This window comes from Rhinatrema bivittatum, chromosome 1 (assembly GCF_901001135.1).
Source record: "Rhinatrema bivittatum chromosome 1, aRhiBiv1.1, whole genome shotgun sequence".
Lineage (NCBI taxonomy): Eukaryota > Metazoa > Chordata > Amphibia > Gymnophiona > Rhinatrematidae > Rhinatrema > Rhinatrema bivittatum.
In genome coordinates, this window is record NC_042615.1 from 43,598,958 (window position 1) to 43,613,332 (window position 14,375).

General features: G+C 47.4%; 1 protein-coding gene across 2 annotated transcripts in view; it reads right to left on the bottom strand.

Annotated features, from left to right (window-relative positions):
* Positions 1-14,375, bottom strand: part of FREM3 (FRAS1 related extracellular matrix 3) — a 345,523-nt gene that overhangs the window by 30,188 nt on the left and 300,960 nt on the right. For both annotated transcript variants that reach the window (XM_029599602.1, XM_029599686.1), the window contains exons 20-21: positions 13,869-14,003; positions 7,586-7,712 (exon numbers count right to left, since the gene is read on the bottom strand). In XM_029599602.1, coding sequence (XP_029455462.1) covers positions 7,586-7,712; positions 13,869-14,003 — 262 coding nt within the window. The remainder of the gene's footprint in view (positions 1-7,585; positions 7,713-13,868; positions 14,004-14,375) is intronic.

Below are 14,375 nucleotides of genomic sequence, written 5' to 3' on the forward strand. Positions count from 1 at the left end.
TACTAGGGGTTGTACTGAAATAGGGACACCCTGTACACCTTTATGGAAGGCGGCTACCGCACTGACATGCATTCTGATAGAAGAGGTTTTAAGACCTGATTCAGAGAGGTGCCATAAATAGTCCAAGAATTTGGAGATTGGACAGGAAAGGGGATCAAGGGACTGAGAAATGCACCATGATGTGTACCTTTTCCATTTGTATGAGTAAGACTTTCTTGTGGAAGGCTTTCGTGAAGCTATCAGGACGCGAGAAACGGAATCTGAAAGGTTGAAAGGCTGAAGGACTAACCTTTCAACATCCATGCCGTCAGGGACAAGGCTTGGAGGTTGGGATGGAGGAGGCATCCGTCGTTTTGAGTGAGCAGATGCGGGTCCTTTCCCAGAGGAATGTGCCTGCGGATGGAGAGATCCTGGAGTATTGGAAACCATACTTGGCGTGGCCAGTAAGGTGCTATCAGGATCATGGTTCCCCCGTCCTGGCGTAGCTTCACGAGAGTCTTTGACACAAGAGGAAGTGGAGGGAATGCATAGAGCAGACCGGTTGTCCACTTGAGGGAGAATGCATCCCTCGGCCGAGAGTGCTGGCTCCGAATGAGAGAGCAGTAATCGTCCACTTTGTGGTTCTGAGGGGACGCAAAGAGGTCTATGCGGGGAGAACCCCACTTGTGAAACAGAGAGGTCGCTACCAGAGGATCGAGTGACCACTCGTGCGGTTGGAAGACACGGCTCAGCTGGTCTGCCAATACATTGTCTACTCCCGGCAGGTAAGTGGCCCTGAGGTACATGGAGTAGGAGAGGGCTTCCGCCCAGATCTGCGCAGCTTCCTGACACAGAAGGAAGGAGCCGGTGCCTCCCTGCTTGTTTATGTACCACATGGCCACTTGGTTGTCCGTCTGGATTAAGATTATCTGATGAAAGAGATGATCTTTGAAAGTGCGGAGCGCATAGCGGATTGCTCGAAGTTCCAGGAAATTGATCTGGTGTTCGGCTTCCTCTTTGGACCATAACCCTTGGGTTTGAAAGTCGTCCACATGGGCTCCCCAACCGATGTGAGAAGCGTCGGTGGTTAGGATTACTTGCGGATCCGGTGGAAGAAAGGGTAAGCCCTGAAGGAGGTTGACCTGAGTCGTCCACCAGGTTAAGGATAGGCGCAGCGCTTGTGTGACTGTGACTATGGAGGACAGAGGCTGAAAAGCTTGAATCCATTGGTGTCGTAGAGTCCATTGTGTTACTCTCATGGCTAGTCGGGTCATGGGAGTGACTTGAACCGAGGATGCCATGTGCCCTAGGAGAATGAGGAACTGGCGAGCCGTGGCAGTGTTCTGAGACTGGAGCTGGCGAGCCAGGGACATTAGGGTGTGGACCCTCTGAAGAGGAAGGTAAGCCTTTGCCTGTAAGGTGTCCAAGTCTGCCCCAATGAAGGATAAGGTTTGAGAGGGGACTAAGCAAGATTTCTCGTAATTGACGAGAAACCCTAAGGAAAGGAGTGTTTGAATTGTCAATTTTAGGGAGGATTGAGCTATCTGTTGGGTGGAGGCCCTGATTAGCCAATCGTCCAGGTATGGGTAGACGTGGACACCTTCCTTCCTGAGGAATGCTGCTACCACTACGAGACATTTGGTAAAGACTCGTGGGGCAGAAGCTAGACCGAAAGGGAGGACACGGTATTGATAATGGTCGTGGCCAACTAGAAACCGCAGATATTTGCGATGGGATTGTGTGATCGCAATGTGGGTATAAGCGTCCTTGAGGTCGAGAGAGCACAGCCAATCCCCTCTTTGTAGCAGAGGGAGCAGCGCGCCTAGGGTTACCATTTTGAACTTCTCTTTTTGAAGGTATTTGTTGAGGGCTCGAAGGTCCAAAATGGGACGTAGTCCCCCCGATTTCTTTGGTATTAGGAAGTATCTGGAATAGAATCCCTTGCCTCGTTGAGAGGGAGGAACAGGTTCTATAGCATTTGATTGCAGAAGAAGGGATACTTCCTGTTGTAATTGAGCCAAATGGGTGGATAGACTCCACGCTTGAAGAGGCGGGAGGTCTGCCGGAAGAGTTATGAAGTTGAGGTGGTAACCCTGTGCGATAATTGTTAGCACCCACTGATCTGAGGTGATCTGCAACCAAGGTTGTAGAAAATGGTACAGTCGACCTCCTACAGGGATGTCCGGAAGAGGGGTTTGGCATGTGTTCCCTACAGGGGAGTCAAAGGCCAGCCGCAGGCCCAGGAGGAGGGGCTACAGTAGGCCTTTGTTTCCTAGGCTGACGCGGCTGAGGCCTAGTAGAGGATCGAGCTGGACGAGGCCTGGCCGATGGAGGGTAATAACGGCGTGGTCGAAAGAATGACTTCTTAGAGTCTTTCTTTTGCAGTTGCTTGGAGGTCAGCTCAGGTGGGACAGATGAGAGTTGTTTCAACGTCTCATGGTGGTCTTTCAACTCCGCCACAATCTGCTGAATTTGCTCTCCAAACAAATTATCGCCTAAGCAGGGTAAATCAGCAAGACGATCCTGAACCTCTGGGCGAAGGTTGGATGATTTTAACCAAGCCCAACGTCTGGCTGAGATGGCTGTGGCTGAAACTTTTGTGGAAGCATCGAATATGTCGTAGGCAGTCCTAATCTCGTGCTTCCCTGCCTCAAATCCCTTGTGAAGAAGGGCTTGAAGCTGCGGTTGGTATTGGTCTGGTAACGTGTCAGCATAGTCTTGCATCTGCTTAAGGATGGCTCTGTTGTACTGAGTCATATAAAGTTGATATGAAGCTATGCGTGAAATCAACATAGCTCCATGATAGACTTTCCGTCCAACACTATCTAGGAACTTGTTGTCCCTGGTAGGTGGGGTAGAAGAGTGTGGCTTAAGACGCTTGGCCTTCTTCTGCGCGGACTCAACCACAACAGAGCGATGATCCAGTTGAGGTTTTTGGAAACCTGGTGCTGACTGGACAAGGTAGGTGGAGTCAGCTTTTTTGTTAACTGGGGACACTGATGAAGGAGATTCCCAGTTTTTCTTGAGCAGATCCAAAAACACCTGGTGTATAGGGATGGAAGCGATGATTTTTGGAGCATCCAGAAATTGAAGGAGTTCCATCATCTGGTGTCTGTCATCAGCTTCAGATTGTAGTTGAAAAGGTACAACTTCTGACATCTCTTTCACAAAATTAATGAAAGATAGATCCTCAGGAGGAGATCTTTTTCTACTCTCTGTAGGAGATGGAGGCGAAGGCAAATCCGTGTCAGAAGATGTATCATCATCATCACCCCAGGTATCGTAGGGATCAAGTGGGGTTTGTAACCCTGATGGACCTGGCTGAGGCTCTAAAGGCATCGATGGAAACCGAGGTGGAATCGGTGCCGTAGGTGGAACCAGAAATGGCATCGATGGCTTCGGTGCTGTCGATGGAATCGGTGCCTGGCGTGGAATGGATGGAACCGAAGGATATATCGGTGGAGATATACCAGAAGGCACCGATGGAACCACCCCGGAAGGGGGAATCCGGAACGGTGTTTCTCCTGCCGATGAAAATCCAGTCGGAGACGGTGGTGTTGTCGATGGCACTGGAATCACCGATGGAAGGGCCGTCATTAGCGCCTCCATGCGGCTTAGTAGCGGTGCTAGCGCTTGTATCAACGGCTCGGTGGTCAGTTCCCTCCTCGGTGGCGAAGCCGGTGCCGGTGTCGGTGCCGGGGGCGGCACTGGAATCGGTGCCGGAGACGGTGCCGATGGAGGTTGCAATTTCTTCATCGCTTTCTCGATGGCCTCCTGGACCAGCCGGTCCAGTTCTGCCCGGAGACCAGGGGTAACCATACCCGGCTCGACGGGAGAGGGAGGCTGAGGCAGGGCCGGAGGGACCACCGTAACCGGTGGGATCACGGCCCCCGCACCCCGGGAGGGTGAGGGTTTCCTCGATGCCTGCGAACGAGACGTGGAGGGTGTCCGGTCTGTTCGCGGCTTCTTTGTCGGTGGCTCGGCTTGAGCAGAGGTCGATGGCTGTGGATCCTCGACAGGCCGAGATTTGTGCCGTCGATAGCGGTGCTTTTCCTTCCGATCCCCTCGCCCATCCGGGGAAGGGACGGGAGTCGACGGCCGAGAAGCGATCGATGGCGGACGGTCACCGGAGGGTTGACGATGATGGTACAACTTCGACGGTGCCGGTTCCGATGAGGTCGATGCTATCGATGGCGTTGGGGTGGGTGCATGGAAGAGGAGCCCCATCTTCTCCATCCTGGCCTTGCGACCCTTGGGTGTCATTAAGGCACATTTGGTGCAAGTCAGGACATCATGCTCACTACCCAAACACATCACACAAACCCTGTGGGGGTCTGTGATGGACATAGTCCGGGTACAATTCGGACAACGGCGGAACCCCGTTGCCATGGCCTGAAGCCAAAATTTAGGCTGGGGATCGGTAAGTGCCAACAGGCCTCAAGGGCCAAATTCGACGGTAGTCGATGGAAAAAGGCAAAAAACTTACCGGGTTCCGTAAGATGACTAAAAATTTGTCGAAGGGAGACCCCTGAGGGGCAAATTTTCTTAGGAAATTAATTTCCAAATTCCTGTCAGGAACGTGGTTAGAGAGCTCCTTTCACCGCGTGGCAACTGCTGCGCGGAAAAAAGAAGACTGAAGGGAGACCCCTGCTGGCTGCAGGGTCAGTGCCTTGCTGGGCATGCCCAGTAGGGGCCAGTCAAAGTTCTGTTTAAACTTTGACAGAAGTTTTCCGTGGTGGGCTCCATCCTCGATGTCACCCATTTGTGAGGACAACCATCCTGCTTGTCCTGTGAGAATATTTTTTACACATGACCCAGCAAAGCAGCTCCTTCTCAGCGTCCGAGAAGCTTGCATCATGTGATCGGTTCTTGGGCGCTTGGCAACCGCTGAGGCCTGCCTGCTCTTCCTGACCTTCAGTATCCCTCTCCACCTGCACGAAGATTTGATTTTCAGCATTGACAATCTAACTCTCTGCCTGTCTGAACTGTGAACAAAACATCGCATACCTCAGAAAGTTGTCAATTTCAAATTATTTCCCCGTGGAATTCCAAATTATTGCCATTAAAGATAACATGCATGAATATCTACTGTCCACAAAGCTATGTCCAGGCAGTTACTGGAACGGCAACAGGAGAAAGGCACATGGGGGAGCATTAAGAGATAGCACAACAGGCAGTTAATGAAAGGGCAACAGGAGCAGGATCATACAAACCGTTACGAGCACCCAGGCCCGACCTCACATGGATATCCATGTGAGAAGCAGGATCCGGGCACTCATAATTGCCTGTATCTGAGTGCCCAAGTCTTGGAGGTACTCGCATGGATGTCCAGGACTTGGGTTCCCGGGTACAGATCCAGCTCCTCGCCTGGATGTCAAGGAATCAGGCGTCTCTGCTGTGCGCCTAAGAAAAAAAAAATTACCTCTTGAAATTGAAGCAGAGTAGATCGCTAAGAATGCTCTTTTTTGACTACCCGCATGGTTTTGGGGGCCCTTTTCATTTGTGTTTCATTTAAATGCAGCATAAAGCAACCAGAAGGAAGAGTCTGTGCGCGCATTGAAACTGGGGGTGCAAAGTTTGAATGCACTGTTTTAGCGCATCCGTATTGCATCGGCCTGAAAGTCATTAGGGATCTGCCAGGGTGGGAACTCAGACCCCAACTGAGTTGGTTTTCAAAGAGGAAATCCAGAGCGTTACAAAGATTCAGTTTATGCTTCATCAGAAACTTGAGCCTATAGCCTTCCTGGGAGCGGCCTACTCTTAGCTGCAGCACTAGTCCATATGTCTGCACCATCTTCTGGAGACAGAGGAATATTGAACTGCTGAGGGCAACACCAGATCCGTATAGTGAGAGAGAAAATCGGCTTTTATTTTTCTGCTCTATTCACACAAACAAATTAAGGTGCTACTAACATGTCATTGACATCAACTTAACTGCATGTGATAATTCGACAGAGATGTCTAGAACGGGTAAATGTGAATCGCTTATTTACTCTTTCGGATAATAAAAGGTCTAGGGGACACTCCATGAAGTTAGCAAGTAGCACATTTAAAACTAATCAGAGAAAATTCTTTCACTCAATGTACAATTAAGCTCTGGAATTTGCAGCCAGAGGATGTGGTTAGTGCAGTTTGTGTAGGTGTGTTTAAAAAAGGTTTGGATAAGTTCTTGGAGAAGTCTATTAACTGCTATTAATCAAGTTGACTTAGGAAATATCACTGCTGTTACTGGCATCAGTAGCATAGGATGTACTTAGTGTTTGGGTACTTACCAAGTACTTGTAGCCTGGATTGGCCACTTTTGGAAACAGGAGACTGGGCTTGATGGACCCTTGGTCTCACCCACTATGGTGATTTCTTATGTTTTTATGTTCTTAATTTGTGTGAACACTATGGTATACAAAATAATTTAAAAAATCCAAATGGACTGGTCAACCAATTGAATCTTGAATTGCATGTTACTGGATGCCTGATTCACTAAGGTCTGACAAATCTTACTTAATTAGCACCAACAAAATTATTTTTTATTCTGTGGGATATTTGTGTTCAGTACTTTATTGATTCACAAGCAGCTGGACTTGAGTTTTCTCTGTTCAGAAATTAAATTAAGCAGATCATGGTCATCTGTAGAAAGTTAAATCAGGTCAAAGAAAGCAAGTAAAGTGGGTTTTGATTTGATCACACTTGTATAGTCAAAAAAAGGGTTGCCAAATTGTGTAACCAAATTATCAAAGACCTCCTATATGCTGTATGTCCACATCATGGTCAGTATTGTGTATTTTTGTTTATACAAACATGTTAAAATCTATGTTCATAGCACAAAAAAAGGGTGAAGTGAAAAACATACACATAGAGAACAATCACAAAAGAAAAATGTGTGGCATAAATTATACTGGACAATAACAATTCAACATCCAAGAATTATTTTTATTTTATTTCACATGTGCACAAAGGACACTGTGCACGAAATTCAATTCACAGTGAACATAACTATAAATCCGAAGGGCCCCAACACGGCTGTGTTTCGCATCAAGCTGCGTCAGGGGGACCAGAATTTTCAAATTTGTCTGTTGTGTAAAGGGCAATGTGTTAGCAGCTGAGGAGCCCGCTAGAAAAACAGCTTAAGGTTAAGAGTCCTTCAGAATTTAACTCATAGTATAAAGCTCAATGTGGGTCCTGAAAACATCGCGGGGGTGTTTGCTTCAAAACACCGGTGAGACCGGCAATCCTTCTCAAATGCTGTCTGTTAGAGAGAGAGAATCTTAATTTGCAGAAATTTAAATCATTGTAAAGGCTGGGCACAAATGCCGGAACCAACACGGGAAAGAAAAAATTATTTTATTCAACCCGATTTCTTAAAGAAGGGGGGTTACTGGACCGGGAAGGTCTCCAGTAGTCAAAAATGGGGGATAAAGTCAGCACAGCATCTCGACCACTCCTGTCACATCGCGGTCGAGATGCTGTGCTGTCTTTATCCCCCCTTTTTTGACTACTGGAGACCTTCCCAGTCCAATTAAAAATTCAATACTGCCAGTAACCTTCTTCTTTAAGAAATCAGTACAGGGGAATTATTGAAAGCCCTATTCAAAAAAGATTTCTCTTTTACCTTCAGAAAATGCAACATCAGTTCCTTCTCCGAATCCCATGGAACCATCTGATAGCCAAAGCTCCCTCTTAGACAGCAAGAACATCCGGGTATTAAGACTGAATTCTGCTGCCACTGGGTCACTGACCTTAAGAAGAAATGTACAGTCTGAGCAGGGTTTAGGCAGAAGAAAAAAAGCAAAACTCACAAGACCTGGATAAGTAATACAGTTTACTTTCATAGGATAGGCACAGTCAGACTTGTTTTTCTGGTGGAAATGCTCAAGTAAACAGCACCAGGGAATTAATTCTTTCATATATAGGCACCCTGCTGCTTTTCTACTTGGAGTTCCTTATTCATTCTCTTGTCTAGAGATATAGGATGATCACATAGCTCCAAATCAAAAGGGGCAGGCTGAGCCAGTCCTGGTTTTACTCACATTCTAAGTTCATACAAGGACCAGGAACAAAACCATGCACAGCTCAGTCCATTCCTTTTGGACATGGGTCACCCAGCTGAGATGGTAACACTCTCTATTATGTTTGTGGTTTCTGTGACATGAATACTTAGCCACTGCTAACAGGACTGGAACCCACCAACTTGTTTTCACATAAGCCACCATGCAGTTTTCAGTTGTTCAGAATAGGATGACATTCATGCAGCGATGTAAATGAGCACATCATTAAACGAACATAAACGAAATGGTAACAAAGAACAATCTATTTGTGAGCCCAGGTAGCATGAAAATGCACTCTGCTGATATTTAGTTTTCATCTACTATGAATTTTGAGGATAAATGAGAGATCATGTCATAGGACTAGTAATAAAACTAGGACCCCAGCTAAAGAAAATGGACTGATACATTTTTAAATATGTAGACACTAGGGCATGGTCTATTTTTTTAGTCTATATATATGATCTACAATTGTCAAAACATTAATAAAAATAAAGCTACAAACATTAAGTCCAATGAACGGGCCTGATGAGAATGGTCCCCGGTTCGATGCCCCGGGTCAGATCTTCCACCCCCAAAGTTGGCTGGGGACGGTGTGAAGGCAGAATTCACAGCCTCTGAAGTAGGAGAAGAGTTGCCTTCATTCAAGGGTGACATCTAATGGCCAGATTCAGGTCACATTAGTGCAAGGTTCTGGAAGGAGCCCTGTACAGGGCCCCCGGCCCAATTCCATCATTGCAATGATTAGACCAGACCGGTTGGGGGTGAGGATATAAAACAGGGGCTGTGGAAATTCCCAGGCAGTTGCGAATGAAGGCTCATGGTCATAGGATCCCAGTCCTGATTCCGCGTGAACTGGACGCCCAAAACAGCATTTCCTAGTTCGTACCTCTCGGCATTGTGAAAGCAGAGATAGCAGGCAGGAATACCCACCTTGTGGCAGTTAGAGGTTTTACTATCAGATCATTATATTTGAAATTCTTTAAGCAGCTACTCCACAATAGCCCTAAACCTCTGAAGGCAGTAATTTTTGCAAGCCAGTCAAATTAATACCACACAAGCAAAACCGCATGAACCAAGCCAAGTTACATCACATGTGACACTGTTCCAAACCTGGCCAACTACGGGAGTGCAGGGACACGGGTTAAATGATCCAAAATCCAATGATAGAGTGAAAATTACTACTTGCTTTGAGTTTTTGAACTCTTGAAGTGTATATAGAAGGATTTTGAAGTGGGGTGAGGCCAAAGTTTGAATGTCTCCAGCAATCTGGGATGCATATTCAAAGATTCTTAACACCCATCCTGCGCTTTAAAACGTCCTGGTACTAAACCACCAGAAGCTTTTGCTTTTAAAATAAACAATCCCACCTCCTGTTCCTGTTATTTGGTTGTTCGGTTGTCTCCATTAAAATTCCGCAAGACTGAAGAACACTGCGATGCCATCAAGTATTCTTAAGCCTGTCCTGCTAACAAAACAAGACTTCCATCTCTCACCACTGTTTATTGTTTTAAGTGAAAGCAAAAAGCTAAAGTACGATATCAAATATCTTTACTGGCACGAATGGCATATGGCGCTGGCGAGGCAGGAGCAACTGGGATCGCTCCTGCCTCCTCTGGTGCCCAGGGCTATAGGGTAAACTGAGAGGGTGCAGGGAGCATCCTGGGTTGTAGGGGGGTGGGGGGAAGCTTTGGAAGAGTTTGCATGGGGGTGAGTTTGGAAGCCTGGGGAATGGGTGGAGATACTCACCAGATTCCATTATAAGTATTAATGGGTGGGGGGGGGGGCCTAGGGGCTTTTGTCTTGGTACCATGGCTCCTAGAATCCGACCCTTCTCCCCTCATCGAAATCATAGCCAAACACATCAACACTAACTCACCTGCTATCATTTTAGGAGATTTCAACATCCATGTTGACTCCCCCACCCCATCATCTAATTGCGAAGCCCTTCTCTCATCCCTCCAGGCTATGGGATTCAAACAAATTATAAACAATCCCACACACAAGGCAGGCCACACGCTTGACCTGATATTCACGAACGAAACCATCTTACCCATCACCCCACCTTCTTGCACCCCCATCCCCTGGTCAGATCACTCGCTGATAACTACAGAATTATCTATAAAACAAAAAAATGACCCCTATTGCTACTAAATCCTCTATCCAGTTCAGGAAACCTTGTTCCATGGACACTCTCAACAGCCTTGCCAAAGACCTAATTAAACTGGACCTCTCCGATGCTGATACCGCTATTAACTCCTGGCAAACTATTACACACTCAGTAGCAAACAGAATCTGCCCCGTATCTTCAAAAGTTATCAATCCGGCCCGCACGAACAAAAAACCCTGGTTCTCAACTGAATTAAGAAAACTCAAACAAGATCTAAAACACAAAGAACAACGCTGGCGGAAAGATCCCTCCCCTTCCTCGCTGGCTTCTTACAAAACAGCAAAGAACTACTATAGGACATCCATTACCCGCACCAAACGAGATTTCTAAGCCAAAAAAATACACGGCTTCTTATACGACCCAAAAACTCTGTTCTCATATGTTGCAGCCCTTACCACCCCTATACCCACTACCATCCCAGAAGAAGAAGCCCAGAACAAATCCACAGAGTTGGCAATCTTCTTCGACAACAAAATCAAAAACCTACTTGCCCCCCCTGGCATCATCTAACACTTCTCCAAACCCCTCGCAACCACTAAACCTCGCAACCACTAACCCTTCTCCAACTATCCACAAACAGACACTAGAATCTCTTGAACCGACATCTTCCCTGGAAATAGAATCGATAATCAAGAAAATGAAGCCTTCTTCACATCCATTGGACCAAATACCGACCAAACTCCTTCTCACCATCCCTAACACCATTGCTAAACCCCTGGCAGACATCATAAATTGCTCCCTCAATCAAGGATCTGTCCCGGACTCCTTAAAAATTGCTTCGCTGAAACCCTTACTAAAAAAACCCAACCTGGATCCAGCCAACCCTGTAAATTTCCGCCCCATTGCAAACCTACCTTTTATAGCCAAACTAATGGAAAAGCTTGTCAACATCCGACTCACAGACTACCTCGACTCCCACAATATTCTCTACCCTTCTCAATTCAGATTCAGGAAACGCCTAAACACAGAATCCCTCCTTCTTTCTTTAACGGACAACATCCTGATGGGCCTTGACAAGGGACAATCATACCTTCTAGCCCTACTCGACATTTCTGCGGTGTTCGACACGGTAAACCATTCTATCCTCATCAACCGTCTAATGGAAATAGGCATATCTGGATCTGCACTGCTCTGGTTTAAATCCTTTCTGAACAACAGGCACTACAAAGTTAAAATAAATGACAAAGAATCCCACCCCATTCCATCAAACCAAGGAGTACCTCAGGGTTCTTCACTTTCCCCTACCCTGTTCAATATGGGGCGGATTTTCAGAGCCCTGCTCGCCTAAATCCGCCCAAAACCGGGCGGATTTAGGCGAGCAGGGCCCTGCGCGCCGGTGAGCCTATTTTACATAGGCCTACCGGCGTGCGCAGAGCCCCGGGACTCGCGTAAGTCCCGGGGTTCTCCGAGGGGGCGTGTCGGGGGCGGGCCCGGTCGTCGCAGCGTTTCGGGGGCGTGTTGGCAGCGTTTTGGGGGCGGGTACGGGGGCGTGGCTACGGCCCGGGGCGGTCTGGGGGCGTGGCCGTGCTCTCCGTACCCGCCCCCAGGTCGCGGCCCGGCGCACAGGAGGCCCGCTCGCGCGCGGGGATTTACTTCTCCCTCCGGGAGGCGTAAATCCCCGGAGAAAGGTAAGGGGGGGGTGTAGACAGGGCCGGGCGGGTGGGTTAGGTAGAGGAAGGGAGGGGAAGGTGAGGGGAGGGCGTTAGAGGATTCCCTCCAAGGCCGCTCCGATTTCGGAGCGGCCTTGGAGGGAACGGGGGTAGGCTGCACGGCTTGGCGCGCGCCGGCAATACAAAATCGATAGCTTTGTGCTCGCCGATCCAGGTTTTTAGCAGATACGCGCGGCTCCGCGCGTATCTACTAAAATCCAGCGTACTTTTGTTTGCGCCTGGAGTGCAAACAAAAGTAGGCCTATTCGCGGAGTCTGAAAATCTGCCCCTATATATCTACTCAATAGCCTCAACCTCACCCATTTTATATACGCGGATGATGTGCAAATCATAATCCCCATCTCGGACCCCATCTCCTCTACTCTAAATTTTTGGAACAACTGCTTACACGCCATCAACCTTCTTCTCTCGAGTCTCAACCTGGTCCTAAATACGTCCAAAACGGAACTCCTGGTTATCTCCCCTAGCGATAACAGCCCCTTCGCCAATAATGCATTTATCCCACTAGCAAGCCAGGTCAGAGACCTTGGGGCCACCGTTGACTCTAGAATGAATTTCAAAAAATTCATTAACGCTACAACCAAAGAATGCTTCTTCAAGCTACAGGTCCTGAAGCAACTAAGACCGCTCTTACACTTCCAGGATTTCCGTTCAGTGCTTCAAGCCATATTGTAACGCTCTACTACTCAGTCTCCCCGCTTCTTCTACCAAACCTCTACAGATGCTGAAAAACGCAGCGGCCAGGATCCTTCCAAACACACGTCGCAAGGACCATATCACACCAATCCTAAAAATCTTACACTGGCTTCCCATCCAATATAGAATAATTTTCAGGGCTCTCACTATCATCCATAAATCCGTCTACCAGCAATCCACACTCCAACTCACCTTCCCTCTCAAATTACATACTTCCGCAAGGCCGATCAGAACTGCCTACAAAGGTTCGCTCAAGGCCCCCCCCCCCCCCCCCAACAAATCCTCGGTCCACAACTCTATTCACAAGCGAGCACTTTCGACAGCAGGTCCGCTACATTGGAATTCGCTTCCCCAAGACTTACGCCAGGAACAATGCCATCTAACATTCAGAAAGAAACTGAAAACCTGGCTGTTCGCACAAGCCTACCGTTGAAGGAACCTCTTTCAACCAACACTGACTCTCACCCTTCAACCTCTCCCTAATCCCTCCCCCCCTCCCCATTTCCCTCTCCCCCCCCCTACTCACCTCCCCTCCTCTCCTCCTCCCACTGGACATACCATGTTAATAATCGCCTAGGATAAATCTGTTTATGTATCATTAACATTGTTTTTGTTGATTATATTTATCACTCTCCAGTTGTTATAGTTTAAAATCTGTCCTGTCTTCCATCTCCCATGTTTTTACGCTCCCTGTTTAATGTAACTTTACTTTCTACCTAGATGTTAATTGGTTTCCCCCTGTTCTATTGTAAACCGGTACGATAAGACCTGGTCTTGAGTATCGGTATAGTAAAAGAAGTTAAATAAATAAAATAAATAAATACAGCATTTATCTATTTATTTGATTTATATTCCACCTTTTAGGCAGTTCAAAGAGGGTTACATGCAGGGTACTGTCCACAGAGGGTTATATGCAGGGTACTGTCCACAGAGGGTTCACAATCTAAGGGGGTCATTTACTAAGCTGCAGTATTTTTCCCAGAGGGAAGTTATCCCACTGAAATTACCCTACACAAGTTACATCTGCTATTTGGTGCACACAAATTTTCCCTAAAATCATATGACCAGACTGCTGGATTTCATAAAGTATGCATATAAGCTCAAAATCCCTCCCTAATTTCACCTCCAGAAACACCCCAGCTCACTCTGGATAAACTTACACTTGAAAATGACACATGCACATAAGTTTACCCGCAGATTGGGTGGGCAATTGTATGAAAGGCCACTTCTGCATGCAACATGCTGTTTTATGTGTTGAAGTTCCTGTGAAAAATACACTTTAAAATGTTTAGCTTTTGATCTAGATGATTTTACCTGTTGGAACCGGATATCCAGGTGGAAGGTGATAGGCTCACGTGGATTACAGATGACAGGCTGAGTATACTCCTGGGTAGGAGCTCCAGTACAGGGGATAAGTTTCACAGAGTAAGTGCCCGAGTAGTCGCGTACCTGCCAAAAACAACACAGCATGAATAGTTGAGATATGCATTCGTTTATCACGAATTAGGCAATTTCAACGAAATTGCCTAATTCGTTGTGGTTCGGGGGACCTGAACCATGAAATGGATTTTCCCTGAACTTCGGGGAAAACTCGTTTTTCCGGTTAGTGCGGGGGGGGGGGGGGGGGCACATTTATTTAAAAAAAAACAAACCCCACCCCAACCCTTCAATTTTACTGTATTACAATCCCCCCACCATTGCGATTCCTCCCCACGACTTATTAAAAGCCCTGGTGGTCCAGCGGGGTCCCACGAGCGATCTCTCCCTCTGGGCCGTCGGGCCTGCTATGAATCAAAATGGCGCAGATGGCCCTTATGATGT